Source organism: Cherax quadricarinatus, chromosome 29 (assembly GCF_038502225.1).
Source record: "Cherax quadricarinatus isolate ZL_2023a chromosome 29, ASM3850222v1, whole genome shotgun sequence".
In the NCBI taxonomy this organism is placed as follows: Eukaryota; Metazoa; Arthropoda; class Malacostraca; order Decapoda; family Parastacidae; genus Cherax; species Cherax quadricarinatus.
This window is the reverse complement of record NC_091320.1, coordinates 23,329,772-23,347,129: the sequence shown is the minus strand read 5'-3', so window position 1 is coordinate 23,347,129 and position 17,358 is coordinate 23,329,772. Positions and strand designations below refer to the sequence as shown.

The following is a 17,358-nucleotide window of genomic DNA, read 5'->3' as shown; positions in this document are numbered from 1 at the left end:
AAAGAATTTAGTCCATTGTGTGGTCCGAAACTGAGCGTGGAGAGGGAGTGCTTGACGTGTCGGTCTTTTCCGAGTAGAATGGGAAGGTAACGAAGGAGCATCATCAGGAGATTGACGTTGGCGTTTAGGAGTAGGACCGGAGTTGGTCCGGCGTGAAATGGGCGGGCGATTCGAAAATTGCCGTACGGTAGAGGGAGAAGCCGGAAGCATAGTCAAAGGAGAGCGGAGTTCAGACAAATCGAAGGAGTCAGTCGAAGCCCCGGTACCTGAAGCGGGTGAGGAAACAGCAGCAGCAAGAGGTACAGGGGCATCAGGAGTGTCCGAAGAGTGGTCTAAACACAAGGCAGGGTCAGAATGGGGTGCAGTATCAAGAAGGGGCCCGGGGGTAGTGGGTTCATGGATTGGGTTCTCCATGGTTAGGTTACTCCTTTGCTTTTTGTTTTTAAGAAAAAAAAAAAAGAAAGAAAATAAAAATAAAAATAAAAAAAGAATAAAAAAAGGGGGGAGCGGGGAGGAATAGTTCCCAGGAGGAATGAAAGGGCCGGAAATCTCCCTCCTCGCCCAAGAGGACCTCAGCACCGCTAGTAGCGCAGATGCAGCATGGAACCCATGCCATACCCTACCCTTCATGCCAGTAAACCAGCAATCTGGGATAGCAACCTCACATCTGCTGAGCTACCTCGGTGGACAAAAGAGAGGGCGGCCGGATATCCGCCACAAAGCATACCTCCTTCGGCCACCACCCCCGGAATCCGAAAGGTGGCTTCAAGAGATACACCCGTCGCCCGAAAGATAACCAAAGCTACTCCGGGATACCGGAGAGGGATCGGGACATCCCCAGGCGATCCAGATTCCACGGCAAACTACGCTACTGCCAAGAACCTCAACGGAATGGGATGGACCCCGGTGTCCTTTCCCCTACCTAGGAACTAGCGAGCCTGTGGGAGAAATCCCAAAGGCCAAAAAGAGGAAGGGCAAAAGGGAGGGGTGGGGAGGAGGAGGAGGAGGAGGAATGGAAAAAGGGGAGGATGGGATAGGGGAGGGGAGAATGGGGGGTAATTAGGTTCGGTCTGAGGAAGAAGACCGACAGGTCTAATTCCTCAGACCAAGAGCCTCTTCACCACGCCAAGGAGCCCCCCTTGAAGAGGTCAATCATCACCAGATCTTCAATAAAGGTAAGTGTCATGTAACTGTGCATGTCTTTTTCAGTTAGTGTGTATTAAAATTAATATTTCATGTGGTAAAAAAATTTTTTTTCATACTTTTGGGTGTCTCGCACGGATTAATTTGATTTCCATTATTTCTTATGGAGAAAATTAATTCGCCTAACGATAATTTCGCTTAACGTTGAGCTCTCAGGAATGGATTAATAGCGTAAGGTGATGGTCCACTGTATTACAAAGGTAAGAAAAATATGAATTTTCATTTCAATAATTTTAAAACTAGCCACTTAAGGGTCACGTCAGTTCCAGTCTTCTAGTAATATGTTATTTTTCTCCTATAATCTACCTTGTCCATAATTATTACTACATTTGCTTTGTCTGGTTTGTAAGGTGAGGTCTGAGCTTTGATCAGACCTCTGCAGCACAATTGTCCTCAAAGATTTGTTAAGTTATATGATGAATCAAGGGAAGATCCTATACTTCACCTTGTGAAAGCAAAGAAAATGCAATAGTAATTATGGACAAGGTGGATTATAGGGGTAAAATAAACACTATATTAGGAGACAGGGAAACTCTCACAAAGTCTCAAATTGACATGCATATTAGCAATTCTTTCTGCAAAATTAGCTGTGTAAAAATAAATACAATACAGTAGACTATAATACAGCTACAATACCAACATTTAAGGTGCAACTGTAAATTCATATAGAAGATATCAAGATCTGCAAGGTACTGTGTAATACCGACCCCTTAATTAGATTGACTACTTATTACTATTATCATCCTATTTATGGGGAAGCTCTTAACTCCATAAGGTTCAAAAGCTCCTGAAACGGTAAGTAATCAGGTTTAGTTTAAGGAAGGGAAGGTTAACTCCAGCTCTTTAGTCTTTCACCAGCCACCAGCAAGCACTGTTCAAAAACTGCATGCTTTTGAACAGGGAATGCAGAAATAGTACTTTGGTACAATTTAAAAGGGAGAGAGTGCAGAAATCAGAGGAATCAGTTTGTTGATTATACCAAGAGTAGAAGTACAGAAGAGAATATACAGTACAGCAATTGACAAAAGAAATTAGCACTAAACAAGAGCGGGTCATTCAGTGCTACTTGAGAAGGAAAGGACAGTAGTAAATAAAATAATATTTGGAAAAAAAGGTTGAGGATAGTTTTATATGTTCTGCAAGTGGTAAAAAAAATTGCAAACGAATGAAAAATTTGTCATTCATGGATCCTAAAATGTTTAGAAGTGTGAACTGAAATGTTTTATGGGACATTCTGAAAATGTACGGTATTGGAAGAGCTGTTACAATAAAAAAAAATTTGGAAGGGAAACAAATCATAAGCAAAAGCAAATATAACAGTGTAAGTTGAGAAATACATGGAGTAATACCAGGTCATAATCTACCAAGAAAACATACTCAACCCCTGCCAATTTGGATTCAGGAAAAATAAAAGCACTAACGATGCAATCATAAGAATGCTAGATTTGCTTTACACAGCATTGGAAAATGAGGAATATCCACTAGGAATTTTTATTGACCTAAGAAAAGCTTTTGACACAGTAGACCACGGCATCCTACTCCACAAACTTGACCATTATGGTATAAGAGGCCATGCGCTTGCATATTTCAAATCCTACCTTACTAATAGGTATCAGTATGTCACCATTAAAGACACAGCATCAACAACACAGCCACTTGATACTGGAGTTCCGCAGGGAAGTGTCCTTGGTCCCCTACTCTTCCTCATATACATCAATGATTTTCCAAACGTATCTCAACACCTGAACCCCATTCTCTTTGCTGACGACACGACTTATGTCATCTCTCACCCTAATCTTGCCACCCTCAACACCATTGTTAACGAGGAGCTGATCAAAATATCGACTTGGATGACAGCCAATAAACTTATGCTTAACACTGACAAAACCTACTACATTATGTTTGGTAGAGCAGGAGATGCGCAAATTAACATTAAGATCGACAACACACTAATTGCCAGGCATAATGAGGGCAAATTCCTAGGCCTATACCTCGACAACAACCTGAACTTCAGCACCCATATCCAACACACAACCAAAAAAGTATCCAAAACGGTTGGGATCCTCTCCAAGATACGATACTACGTGCCGCAAACTGCCCTTCTCACACTATACCATTCACTTATATATCCATACCTCACCTATGCTATCTGTGCTTGGGGTTCAACTGCAGCAACACACCTAAAGCCAATAACCCAACAAAAAGCCGCAGCAAGAATAATCACTAAATCCCATCCCTGGCAACACACCCCCCCACTCTTCATAGATCTAAACTTACTCCCTGTTCAGTACATCCACACTTACTACTGTGCAATCTACATCTACAGGACCTTAAATTCCAATATTAACCTTGACCTAAAACGCTTTCTTGATAGTTGCGACAGAACCCACAGGCACAACATCAGACACAAACATCTCTATGACATTCCCCGTGTCTGACTAAACCTTTACAAAAATTCAATGTATGTCAAAGGCCCTAAACTCTGGAACACCCTACCTGAAAATTCTAAAACTGCAGACACATTCATCACCTTCAAAACTACCATCAGAAAACATCTTATCTCCCTGATACACCCTGTCAACTAATTACACGAATACCACCTGGTGGTTAACACTTACACTCGCTCACCCATTTGACCATAAACAGAAATATCAATCTCAATCTCAAAATAATGAATCTTAACTAGTCATAAGTTGGCCTGTGATACTCCAATACTTAAACTATGTATAGTGCCAAAACAAAAGCATTCACATTGCTAAACTCACAAACTAGTATTTAGTCACTTAGCCATAATACCAACTTACCTCATAATTTTGTAATATTTTAAGCTTAAGATTTAAGTCTGCCCGAAATGCCTAGCCATGCTAGGTGTTCTAGTGGTACACTATTTTACTACATGTAAACCACACAATAACCATATTCTGTAAACTCAGCATTGTAATCCTTAGAGAATAAACTTGGAATTTGAAAAGAAAATATAGATGGTATTAGACACCATCATTAATGGAGGTACATTATTATTATTATTATTATAATCAAGGGGGAAGCGCTAAACCCGGAGGATTATACAGCGCCTGGGGGGGGGATGTGGAAGGCATTCAGGCTTAATTCGGGGAACTGGAGCACAGATCCAATTCCCTAAATCAAGAGCCCCTCACCAACATCAAGGAACCTTCCTTGAGGGGAATGGAGGTACAGTAGCTGAAAAATTAATGGAAAGTCTTAGTTTGTATCTGGCTATAAATAGCCTGAAGATTAAATTTGACTCTGTAATGACAAATAATTGTGTAATTACAAATGTATAGCTACAGGAGCAGAAATAGATTGATGGAGCCCAGTCTTTAGCAATTAACTGTAAAATGTTTAATCAATTTAACCTTATGTACAGCCTCTCCTCACTTAGCGACGTACGTGTTTACAGCCTCTCCTCACTTAGCGACGCCCTCATTTACCAATGACTCAGACTTGCGGGACTCTCTGCCCAGTATGCATAACTAAATGTATAGAGCTGATTTCCTCTATTCTGTTTATTACAATACACTACTGTATATTATTATTATTATTATAATCAAGGGGGAAGCGCTAAACCCGGAGGATTATACAGCGCCTGGGGGGGGGGGGGATGTGGAAGGCATTCAGGCTTAATTCGGGGAACTGGAGCACAGATCCAATTCCCTAAATCAAGAGCCCCTCACCAACATCAAGGAACCTTCCTTGAGGGGACACTACTGTATAAACATTTAAAAATATACCAGATACGTATGTTATAAATGGTTCAAAGGTGACATTAAAACAATATCAAAGATGGTCGACACAAACCCACTACCATTATAGTATGCTCCTCACTTAGCGACAAATTTGTTTACCCACGTGATCTTAGGAACAGAACTCCGTTAAGTGAGGAGAGGCTGTGCAATGTTTTAAAATAGTCTATTCCCACTCTAATGTCCAACATCTGAATGCTGCCCTACTTTGTGGGTAGCAACATAGTTGTTACAGCAAGTGATGAGAAGCCATTTGAGACACGACTGTGGCTGCACCTTATCAACTATCAATCATATAGTTGGGAGGGGAGGGAGCATTGGAGGGAAGAGGTATAGGAAGCTTTGACTTTCAGGGTCTCTAGCATCCAGTGGGCTTGTGAGAGCATGTTAGGTGTGAAGGGAGAAAAGTGGTTTTTAACCCTTTCACTGTTGATGCTGTACAGATACATCTTATGAGCCAATGTTGAAGTATTAATACCCCAAAATTCTACTGGCTTCAAATCTAGCAGGAGAAAACTGGTAGACCTACATGTGAGAGAATGGGTCTGTGTAGTCAGTGTGCGCGGTATAAAAAATCCTGCAGCATGTAGTGCGTAATAGAAAAAAAATTAAAATGCTGAATTTGAGGTTTATTTTTGTATGGTATTTATTGTTGTATTCTCATTTTCTTGGTCTCATTTGATAGAATGGAAGATATATTACAGAAATATAGATGATTTTGATTGGTTTCATGATGAAAAGTACCTTGAAATTGAACTCAAAGTAGAGGAAATGTTCGATTCTTGCCGATGTTGAAGAACAAACAAATGACGTCACCATCCAATACATGTCCAACTTGCCAGTCTAATATGCAGTCACAAATGGGTTGACATTATTTATACAATTATATAATAATGCAGTAGTCTGCATAACAGTAAATCTTCTATTTTTAGTGTTTACCTGGAGAGAGTTCCGGGGGTCAACGCCCCCGCGGCCCGGTCTGTGACCAGGCCTCCTGGTGGATCAGAGCCTGATCAACCAGGCTGTTACTGCTGGCTGCACGCAAACCAACGTACGAGCCACAGCCCGGCTGGTCAGGAACTGACTTTAGGTGCTTGTCCAGTGCCAGCTTGAAGACTGCCAGGGGTCTGTTGGTAATCCCCCTTATGTATGCTGGGAGGCAGTTGAACAGTCTTGGGCCCCTGACACTTATTGTATGGTCTCTTAACGTGCTAGTGACACCCCTGCTTTTCATTGGGGGGATGTTGCATCGTCTGCCAAGTCTTGCTTTCGTAGCGAGTGATTTTCGTGTCCAAGTTCGGTACTAGTCCCTCTAGGATTTTACAGGTGTATATAATCATGTATCTCTCCCGCCTGCATTCCAGGAAATACAGGTTTAGGAACCTCAAGCGCTCCCAGTAATCGAGGTGTTTTATCTCCGTTATGCGCGCTGTGAAGGTTCTCTGTACATTTTCTAGGTCAGCAATTTCACCTGCCTTGAAAGGTGCTGTTAGTGTGCAGCAATATTCCAGCCTAGATAGAACAAGTGACCTGAAGAGTGTCATCATGGGCTTGGCCTCCCTAGTTTTGAAGGTTCTCATTATCCATCCTGTCATTTTTCTAGCAGATGATATTGATACACTGTTATGGTCCTTGAAGGCGAGATCCTCCGACATGATCACTCCCATGTCTTTGACGTTGGTGTTTCACTATTTTGTGGCCAGAATTTGTTTTGTACTCTGATGAAGATTTAATTTCCTCGTGTTTACCATATCTGAGTAATTGAAATTTCTCATCGTTGAACTTCATATTGTTTTCTGCAGCCCACTGAAAGATTTGGTTGATGTCCGCCTGGAGCTTTGCAGTGTCTGCAATGGAACACACTCGTGCAGATTCGGGTGTCATCTGCAAAGGAAGACACACTGCTGTGGCTGACATCCTTGTCTATGTCGGATATGAGGATGAGGAACAAGATGGGAGAGAGTACTGTGCCTTGTGGAACAGCTTTTCACCGTAGCTGCCTCAGACTTTACTCTGTTGACGACTACTCTCTGTGTTCTGTAAGTGAGGAAATTATAGATCCATCGACCGACTTTTCCTGTTATTCCTTTAGCACGCATTTTGTGAGCTATTACGCCATGGTCACACTTGTCGAAGGCTTTTGCAAAGTCTGTATATATTACATCTGCATTCTTTTTGTCTTCTAGTGCATCTAGGACCTCGTCGTAGTGATCCAATAGTTGAGACAGGAGCGACCTGTTCTAAACCCATGTTGCCCTGGGTTGTGTAACTGATGGGTTTCTAGATGGGTGGTGATCTTGCTTCTTAGGACCCTTTCAAAGATTTTTATGATATGGGATGTTAGTGCTATCGGTCTGTAGTTCTTTGCTGTTGCTTTACTGCCCCCTTTGTGGAGTGGGTCTATGTCTGTTGTTTTTAGTAACTGTGGGATGACCCCCGTGTCCATGCTCCCTCTCCATAGGATGGAAAAGGCTCGTGATAGGGGCTTCTTACAGTTCTTGATGAACACGGAGTTCCACGAGCCTGGCCCTGGGGTAGAGTGCATGGGCATGTCATTTATCGCCTGTTCGAAGTCATTTGGTGTCAGGATAACATCGGATAGGCTTGTGTTAACCAAATTCTGTAGCTCTCTCATAAAAATTCATTTTGATCTTCGACTCTCAGTCTGGTTAGCGGCTTGCTAAACAAGTGACTCTGCAGTGTATAATAATTAAAAATCCAAAGCAAGAGTAATATAAGAGGGGCCTCGAGACATGACTAATGAACAGAGAAAATGTTATTTTAGTGCCAAGAATGTCTGCATTGTTTATTCTGGACTATTTTGAAATTTGCATGAAAATGGCCAACTTAGCAATATCTGAAGACTATTGGGTAGTTGAAATGGGTAAATGGGCAGTTTCTTGTACTCAATTGATAGAACAAATGGAGTTCTAAAGAAATAGCTATGAGTTTGGTCGACTGAAACAATGGAATTGGCTGAAAATTGGGCTCAAAGTGGGCAAAATCGCTGATGCATATATATTGCCGAGACCGCTAACTTCATGAGAGCGTAATTCTGTTAGTTTTCCATCAACTTTCATACTTTTACTGTCATTACCATTGTTATTACCTTGGTGGAAGTTGGCAGCTGAATAAATAAAAAAAAAAGACATCAGCTGGTTTAAACTTCCTGTTCCCTACACATTAATTAATATTTAGTAAAATACAGAAAAATATTTATAGGGGTAAGCTATGAAATAAGCTGTAGGAGTTAATAGCTCTTATCTTGTGAAACAAATAAATGCACAAACTCTGAACTTGACTCCTGTAGAACCCATACTTGCATGGGGGGGGGGGGGAGAAAGGACGGGGGGGGGGGAAAGGACGGGGAGAGGGAAGGGAGATTAAAACAAATCAAAAGCAAGATAGGACAGAAACAGATTTTATTTTCTTAGTATTATATATAACTGCGATTTATATGATCTACAGCCAATCATTAATTAGGCTTCTTATAAAAACATATATCTAAAGACAAGGTACAGTATATATGATCCACATATGCCATCAGTCACATCTTCTGAACATTATCATCAAGTTTTGAACCATTTCATTGTCTGGTGGTACCTGTATATTAAACATTAATTTCAATGCACTAAAATTAAACATCACATTTTGTTTATGAAGACAGTACTGCCTCCATATTAAAAAAAAAAAATGACTCCAGCAAATTTGCTAGTTTTAATTTTAATTTATGCTGTATGATGCATATGGGTTTAGTGCTTGTTTTTAATCTAATTTTCAGTGTGGCAGCTGCTGCACACTGCACTGACTGCCTAAAAATTTACAAATTCATTTTCTTAATCCATTAGGAACTTCATATACTGTATTTAAATTATTTTATTAAAATGAAAGGAAGCACCAAGTCCACAGGGATCATATAGCACTTGAGGAATGCGACATAACCAAGTCTGATCCAAGGAAGGCGAGAACAGGTTCACTTCTCACCAGCATCAAGGAATCCCCTTTGAGGAACTAAATTATTAAAAACAGTTCCATAAATTTTAGTGTAAAAGATCTTAAATGTTAATATGTGAGAAAAGACAGAATACTGGAACAAAATTAATCTTTGAAAAGTTCTCTTCAAAGTATACACTTTAAATACTTAAACAAGAAGAGAATTTACAAGAGGCTCTATCTCTAGTCCATTTTGTACGCTACCCGACTTTCTTGTCCAACTTGCCAACTATTCTACCAATAGACTAATACTTTTTTTTTGAACTATTGTTTTGAATTTGCTCATCCTTGATACTGCTTCCTGTAAAAAGTATCAATAAAACATCTGATATTCAAGCATAAAATTTCAAGACATTGCTGCTATCTGTAAGTACTAAAACCTAATTTTCCCAATAATAATTTTTCTGTTCATTTTATTATCTCCCTTTCTATACATACAACATGAATATGTATCCACTTCCTTGTACTGTAAGTAATTTCCTACAAGGAAAACTGGTACATTTTAGAATAATGTTTCATGAAGCTAAATGTAATCCAAGTATGGGAGGGGCCCCCGGGGCCTCTCTTAAACAGCACTTTGCTTTATGGCATTTTGCTAATGCAGCAGTTATCAATTATACCCATTCTTCATTTATTCAGACTTCTCTACAATAAATATAATCACCACTCACTATAAGCTAAGGAAGAAAATATTTTACAGTAAGTAGTGTGTGCTGTATATGCATATTTTAGGCCTAGAGCTATTGCTCACTTAATATATGACAGTGTAAACATGTTATCAGGCTTGTATATGCATTTGAAAGTGGGAAAAAGGCTATTGTTCACTTTACACTGATTTTCACTTTGCAGCAGTAGCCTGGAACCTAACCTGCTGTATAAGCAGGGCCCTCCTGTACAGTAACACTTGACAAATGTACAAGAACAAAAATGTTATCAATTGCAGCATGAAAATCAAAACAGATCTGACCAAAAGCTAATTTTTTCCATCAAAAAAATGCAATATTAATCAGTTTAGCATTTCTTATGTAACCCAGTTAGCAGTTCATGGGCCTTAGTCACCCATGCATACTGTACCATGCAGCAAAAGTCCGATAAAATGGACCATAAAGCGGATGTCGGATAAAATGGACAAAAAATGTGGCCGGACAAAGGCTTAACATGTACGTTTAACCCTTAAACTGTCCAAACGTAGATCCATGTTTTTTCAACATCTGAATGTAAAAAAAGTAGATCTTATTGTTTTTTACATTTGAAAACGTAAAAAACTGATCCTTTTTTTTTTTTGTTATATTTGAAAATACGTAAAAAAAAAAACGTATTTACTTTTGGAGCAGTACGCATGTGAACATTGATCTGTTTGGACAGTTTAAGGGTTAAACTGTCCAAACGTAGATCTACGTTCGCTTGCGTAATGCTCCGAACATAGCTCTATGTTCGAATTTACATGCTCTATGTAAAAAAAAACGTAGATCTACATTTGGAGTGCTACTCAAGCAAACATAGATCTATGTTTGAACAGTTTAAGGGTTAATAAAATGCCCTATTAAAATAGCCATGATGTGGACCAAATCTGTAATATCAAACTGTGGTCCAGTCCAGTCATACAGCCAATAAAATGGACCAACTTTGCTGAATCAAGTTCGTATGGTCCAGGCTTCTTCTAAGACCTGTCCATTTTCACTGTGGTGGAAAAGAACCCTCGTGTTCAACTGAACATTAAGTTACCAGAGACAAAATTTACAAGCACAGACAGGGAAAGAGCAGGTAGGGCAAGGAAGAACAGGCAGTCAGGCAGCCAGCCAGCTTAATAAAGATTTGTATGTTTGATATTTACATTCTTGAGAAAGGGGGAGAGATGGGAGAGGGAGAGGGAAAAAGAATGAATCAAAGAATGAATCTTTGCATTTCCAAATGTGTCAACAATACAGCAAACTAAGTGTTTTATTGGACATTTGTCCATGTCCAATAGTTGATCAATTAAGTGGACTACATCTATCTAATTGGTTTCATCAATTTAAATGGTTGCAATTAAGAAGACTGAAATGTTTTGTCTGCTTTTCAAAGCTTAGGTATTCTGGGAGTGTTAAGCTTCAGCTAGAAATTAAAAATCACCTGATGCACTTCTGCAAAGCAGCAAGAAAAGCGATCCCTCACTACCTTAAAGCCAGGTGCACTTTTTTCTTGAATGACTGCATTATCCTGTCTCATCATGATTCAACATCTGCTCATGCTTGTAGCTACCTCTCAAACTATTCTCTTCAGCTTGGCAAATAAATTCCCAGCAGCAGCATGGTTAGCAGATGCACTTTCCTCAATAAATATTATACAGTAATCCTCCGACCTACGATATTAATTCGTTCCTGAGAGCCCGTCGTAAGACGAAATAATCGTAGGTTGAATTAATTTTTCCCATAAGAAATAATGGAAATCAAATTAATCCGTGAAAGACACCCAGAAGCATGAAAAAAATTTTTTTACCACATTAAATATTTTCCTACACACAAAAAGAAGGATACATGCACAATAGTAGAGCAGTATATGCACAATATTGTGCATGTACTACTCTACTAAATGAATAAATGACACTTACCTTTATTGAAGATGCAGCAATGACTGATAGACTGTCCTGGGAGTGCCTTTTCCTCCTGAGTAATGTAGGTCCTGTTTAGCATTTTCTTCCAGAACATGCCTTATCACACTGTGTATGCCACTTCGATTCTTAAATCTTTCAAACCAACCTTTGCTGGCCTTAAATTCACCAATATGAGCACTAGTTCCAGGCATTTTTTCCTGTTCACCTGGGTGTTAGTCGACTGGTGTGGGTCACATCCTGGAAGACAAGGTTAAGAACCCCAATGGCAATAAGTTAGACAGTCCTCTATGACACACTGACTTTTTTGGGATATCCTGGGTGGCTAACCCTCTGGGGTTGTTTCTCAGTATTCTTGATGAGCCACACCAACAACAGTGCTACAGCAGCAGCTGGCAGTGCTACAGCAGCAGCTGGCAGTGCTACAGCAGCAGCAGCAGCAGCAGCAGTTGGTGGTACAGCAGCAGTTGATGGTGCTACAGCAGCAGCAGCAGTTGGTGCTACAGCAGCAGCAGCTGATGGTGCTACAGCAGCGGCAGCTGACCGTGGTACGATAGTATTTCGATAATATTTCTCACCCATTTTACCACAGGGTTGGCGCTACCTTTCTTTGGGCTCATGGTGGCTTATTTAGCAGTTAGAAGCACTAAAAACACGAATACAAAATATTCCGAATGTATGCTTGGGAGCGACTGCTCTGGCTTGTAAACATTGGCACACTAACTGAAGGCAGGCCAGCTGAGGCGCACTTAGGTGGACAGACGTTTGGACGCATACCAGACAAATGCTGTAGGTCGAGTTTTTCAACGTACGTCGGGGTCAATTTTTTTACGCTGAAAAGCATCGTAGGTCAGTTTTAACGTAGGTTGGGGACATTGTACGTCGGGGGTCCACTGTATTATGAAGACTGCACATCAAGGAGCCACACTAGGTCCTCCCTGCAAAAAACTGATGCTTTAGGCATGGGGGAAAATTTTCCTTCCACAATCATGCCTCATGTGAAATGTTAAGTCTCCCTGACTTGACAAGTAAAAAAAAAAAAAGCCAATTTCCTAGACCTCTCAACCTTTGAAAATAAATTCAGTATGGATATATGACTAGTATATTAAAAACATGAAAAGAATCTTTCCTCCGTAAGTCATATGGGTCGTAAGAGGCGAATAAAGTGTCAGGAGCAAGGGCCTAGTAACCCCTTCTCCTGTATAAATTATTAAATGTTAAAGATAAACTTTACAATAATACATTAAGACAGTAGTAACTGGTACTCACCCAAGGTTGAACACATTTTCTTTAAGACTTGATTAAGCACACATGCTTGATGTACAACAGTTGAGCATCAGCACAACCTGAATTAGAAATATTAATGGAAAGCGCTAAACTGGTGAAGGTAATTCAAGTAATGCTTGGGCAAGACAGCAAAAGGAAAGTGCAGAGGTTGAGCAAAGTCTGAATAAGAGTCAAACGGTTAGTAGGCACCAAAAGTGCCAGAAACTGAGGTGAATTCTAAAACAAGTCCATTTTCCAATTTCTCATCCGGATACTGAAAATTTACAATGGGTAATGGGGCAGGCATATTCTTAAATACTATAATGACATCCCTGAAGGCTATATACCTGTTAGCTATAGCATTCCTTCACTCTCCAGCCATCCATAGTATATTCAGTAGTGGTTTTTAAGTTTAGTTTTTAAGCTTCCTGGCTCTTCCTTCATAGTTATCAAAACAAGACTGATACTGTATAACTTATTATAACCTTCATGGAGAGCTAAATCCTTGTAGGTTATTCAGCGCCTTTTGCGTGTGGCCATCACTATATATACTGCATTCCAATTTTAGTTTCCAGTAGAGAATATTCAATTTTACTTTATGTAAGGAATCCACTTTTATATAAAACACTGAAAAATATCACACTTCATCCAAATCTGTGATTTCTCATATTTGTTTGTATTTTGTCTTCTATATTTAAGTTTCTTTGTAGCATTTCTTTGAACTTTATTGAATATCTGAAAACTTAACTATATGAGAGAACCACAGGACTTAGATCATAAATATACCAAGTCATAAACAGGTTTTTATTAATAAGTGAAACTTAAGTCTGAAAAGAATTTTGATTTCCAAAGTAATTAAATAATGTAAGTTTTACAGTAAAACTGTGTACCACCTCTGAGGATTATTTTGAGATGCAAAACAATCTCAGCATATCATGAAAGAAAAAATGTGCAAGGAGTGCAGAGGTCCAAGCTACCAACCTTGCAATACAGATTTTGCCTGTGCCTCTTAACAAGTGAACATCTTTCATCTTTTAGTAACTTCTCTTGTATGCCACTACCTGGAGTATACAGAATAGTAAAAAATAAAAAAATTCCAAGTTGCTCAAGTGCTGGAATACTGTGAGGAACAAACAAGTCACTATGAATTAGGCCAATATAATCATGTCTTAGGCATAGCTTATATCTGATGATTTTAAGGATCACGATTTATCACATAATTGAAAATGCAAAGCAAATTACTAGTATTAACCCTTTCACTATGTCACGTATTATTATTATTATTATAATCAAAAAGAAGCGCTAAGCCACAAGGACTATACAGCGCTGCAGGGCAGGAAGGAAGCGAGGGCATCAGGTGGCAAAAGGGAGATGAATGAGCAATAGGTTACGGATAACAGCGGGGCAGTGGATGGTGAAAGGGTAAAGGGCAGCAAGAGACTGAACTAGAAAGGGCTGAGGGGAGTGCGAAAAGTATCATCAGAGTTTGTGGAGTAAATCAGTCGTTGTCAAGAAGTCAATGAGAGAGTCAGGATTAAAGGAGGGTCCATCAGCAAGAAGGGAAGGTAAAGAGAGAGTAGTAGAACGAAGACGACGTTGGAGGTAAATTCTGCGTGCTCGTTGATAGAGAGGGCAGTCTAACAGAATGTGGCTAATCGATACTGGAACTTGACACTGCTCACAGAGAGGAGCAGGGTGCCTTTCCATGAGATACCCATGAGTAAAGCTAGGCCTCTCTGGTCTGTCATCCCCGCCTCATGGGGACAAATGGGAATGACAGTCTTGTGAGCTAAAGGCTCGGACTCAGGCACCTACCCTACCCTAGAAGGGTTAGGCATGGTGTCGATCACTATGTCACGTAGAACTACACCATCGAGGCCAGGGTCACTGACATCGTTCTATCTCATGAACTCGGCTAAGCTTTGAGTTGTAAATTTTGGCCTAGATACGAGAGAATAAATCTGTGCAGTAAGTGTGCAGAGTATAAAAAGTATCCCCCCCCCCCAGATGCATGGGAAAAATAAAATGGGAACCACATGTATGGTTTAAAATAAGAGATTTTTAGGTGTTTTCTCAGATGACAGCCAATGAAGGATGCCTCTTGGTAGCATCTGATAGAATGGAAGATATCCTACTGATGATTTTGACAGGTTTCAGGCCAAGAAGTAGCTTGAAATTGAGCTCAAAGTGGCAGTAATATTCATTTTTTTTTCCAATATTCCAGAGGATGGCTAAGGCCCCCTTATATTACCGCATCTGTTTAATGAGCTTTTAATAGGTCTGATTCAATTACTGGGATGCTGTAAACCATGACCAATCCTTCTTGGTTATGTTTTATTATCCGAGAAATACAGTAAAGTTTGTTTTTGTGCGAATAAGAATTTAAAATAGAGGGCATGTGCAGTGCAGGCAAGGCCTGGGGACTTTACCAATGAACACAGGAAATGTTTTAGTGCCACAAATTTCTATGTTTATTATGGACTATTTTTAAATTTGTGTGTAAATTTGGCCAAATTACCAACTTCTTGCATGTGCACTTTATAGGTTAGTTTAAATAGTTAAACATTTCTGTGCTCAAGAGATAAAATGAAATACATACTAGTGAAATGGCTAAGAAATCAGTTGAATGAAACAATGGAATCGATTTAAAATAGGACACAGGGTGAAATCACCAATGAGTAAGCTGCGCCAAAACCGCTAACCTTGCACTTGCGTAATTCCCTAAGTTTTCCATCAAATTTCGTACTTTTGGTGTCATTACCTTCAGAAAAAGATTCGCTACCATTTCAGCTTTTTTTTTTTTTTTTTTTAAAGTGGACACAAAGCAATGTTAATTTTGGGGGTTTGAACAGTGAAAGGGTTAACTGATATTAGGCACCAAGCACTTTTATTGAAGTTGTATACACTTTTATCCAACTGTTAATACAGCAACATTATCTTTTCAAATGCACCAATTTTTTTTTTGCTGCATATTCATTTTAAAAAATTTTTTGATGCCAGATTGGACAAGACCAACAGATATATTATTATTATAATCAAAAAGAAGCGCTAAGCCACAAGGGCTATACAGCGCTGCACCAACAGATATAACCAATTGCTATATTACTGGTAATTACTGAACAGCTATATTTATGGATTTGGAAAAGGCGTATGACAGGGTGGATAGGGGGGCAATGTGGCAGATGTTGCAAGTGTATGGTGTAGGAGGTAGGTTACTGAAAGCAATGAAGAGTTTTTACGAGGATAGTGAGGCTCAAGTTAGAGTATGTAGGAAAGAGGGAAATTATTTCCCAGTAAAAGTAGGCCTTAGACAAGGATGTGTGATGTCACCGTGGTTGTTTAATATATTTATAGATGGGGTTGTAAGAGAAGTAAATGCGAGGGTCTTGGCAAGAGGCGTGGAGTTAAAAGATAAAGAATCACACACAAAGTGGGAGTTGTCACAGCTGCTCTTTGCTGATGACACTGTGCTCTTGGGAGATTCTGAAGAGAAGTTGCAGAGATTGGTGGATGAATTTGGTAGGGTGTGCAAAAGAAGAAAATTTAAGGTGAATACAGGAAAGAGTAAAGTTATGAGGATAAAAAGATTAGGTGATGAAAGATTGGATATCAGATTGGAGGGAGAGAGTATGGAGGAGGTGAATGTATTCAGATATTTGGGAGTGGACGTGTCAGCGGATGGGTCTATGAAAGATGAGGTGAATCATAGAATTGATGAGGGGAAAAGAGTGAGTGGTGCACTTAGGAGTCTGTGGAGACAAAGAACTTTGTCCTTGGAGGCAAAGAGGGGAATGTATGAGAGTATAGTTTTACCAACACTCTTATATAGGTGTGAAGCATGGGTGATGAAAGTTGCAGCGAGGAGAAGGCTGGAGGCAGTGGAGATGTCATGTCTGAGAGCAATGTGTGGTGTGAATATAATGCAGAGAATTCGTAGTTTGGAAGTTAGGAGGAGGTGCGGGATTACCAGAACTGTTGTCCAGAGAGCTGAGGAAGGGTTGTTGAGGTGGTTCGGACATGTAGAGAGAATGGAGCGAAACAGAATGACTTCAAGAGTGTATCAGTCTGTAGTGGAAGGAAGGCGGGGTAGGGGTCGGCCTAGGAAAGGTTGGAGAGAGGGGGTAAAGGAGGTTTTGTGTGCGAGGGGCTTGGACTTCCAGCAGGCATGCGTGAGCGTGTTTGATAGGAGTGAATGGAGACAAATGGTTTTTAATACTTGACGTGCTGTTGGAGTGTGAGCAAAGTAACATTTATGAAGGGGTTCAGGGAAACCGGCAGGCCGGACTTGAGTCCTGGAGATGGGAAGTACAGTGCCTGCACTCTGAAGGAGGGGTGTTAATGTTGCAGTTTAAAAACTGTAGTGTAAAGCACCCTTCTGGCAAGACAGTGATGGAGTGAATGATGGTGAAAGTTTTTCTTTTTCGGGCCACCCTGCCTTGGTGGGAATCGGCCAGTGTGATAATAATAATAACTATATTTAATATGGCTAGAAAAATTATTTCCCCAGAATAGACGTTAGTGAAACTGGTCAAGCATAAAGAT

General features: G+C 40.0%; 1 protein-coding gene across 3 annotated transcripts in view; it reads right to left on the bottom strand.

Moving 5' to 3' along the window:
- Positions 1-8,372: 8,372 nt before the first annotated feature.
- Positions 8,373-17,358, bottom strand: part of LOC128690625 (1-acyl-sn-glycerol-3-phosphate acyltransferase alpha) — a 119,300-nt gene continuing 110,314 nt past the window's right edge. Inside the window, exons 6-7 of one of the 3 annotated variants that reach the window (XM_070089645.1) lie at positions 12,820-12,896; positions 8,373-12,488 (exon numbers count right to left, since the gene is read on the bottom strand). In XM_070089645.1, coding sequence (XP_069945746.1) covers positions 12,852-12,896 — 45 coding nt within the window. In that variant the 3' untranslated portion in view covers positions 8,373-12,488; positions 12,820-12,851. Of the gene's footprint in view, positions 12,897-17,358 lie in introns of all 3 variants that reach the window. The other 2 variants (XM_070089644.1, XM_070089643.1) reach the window with 2 other exon arrangements.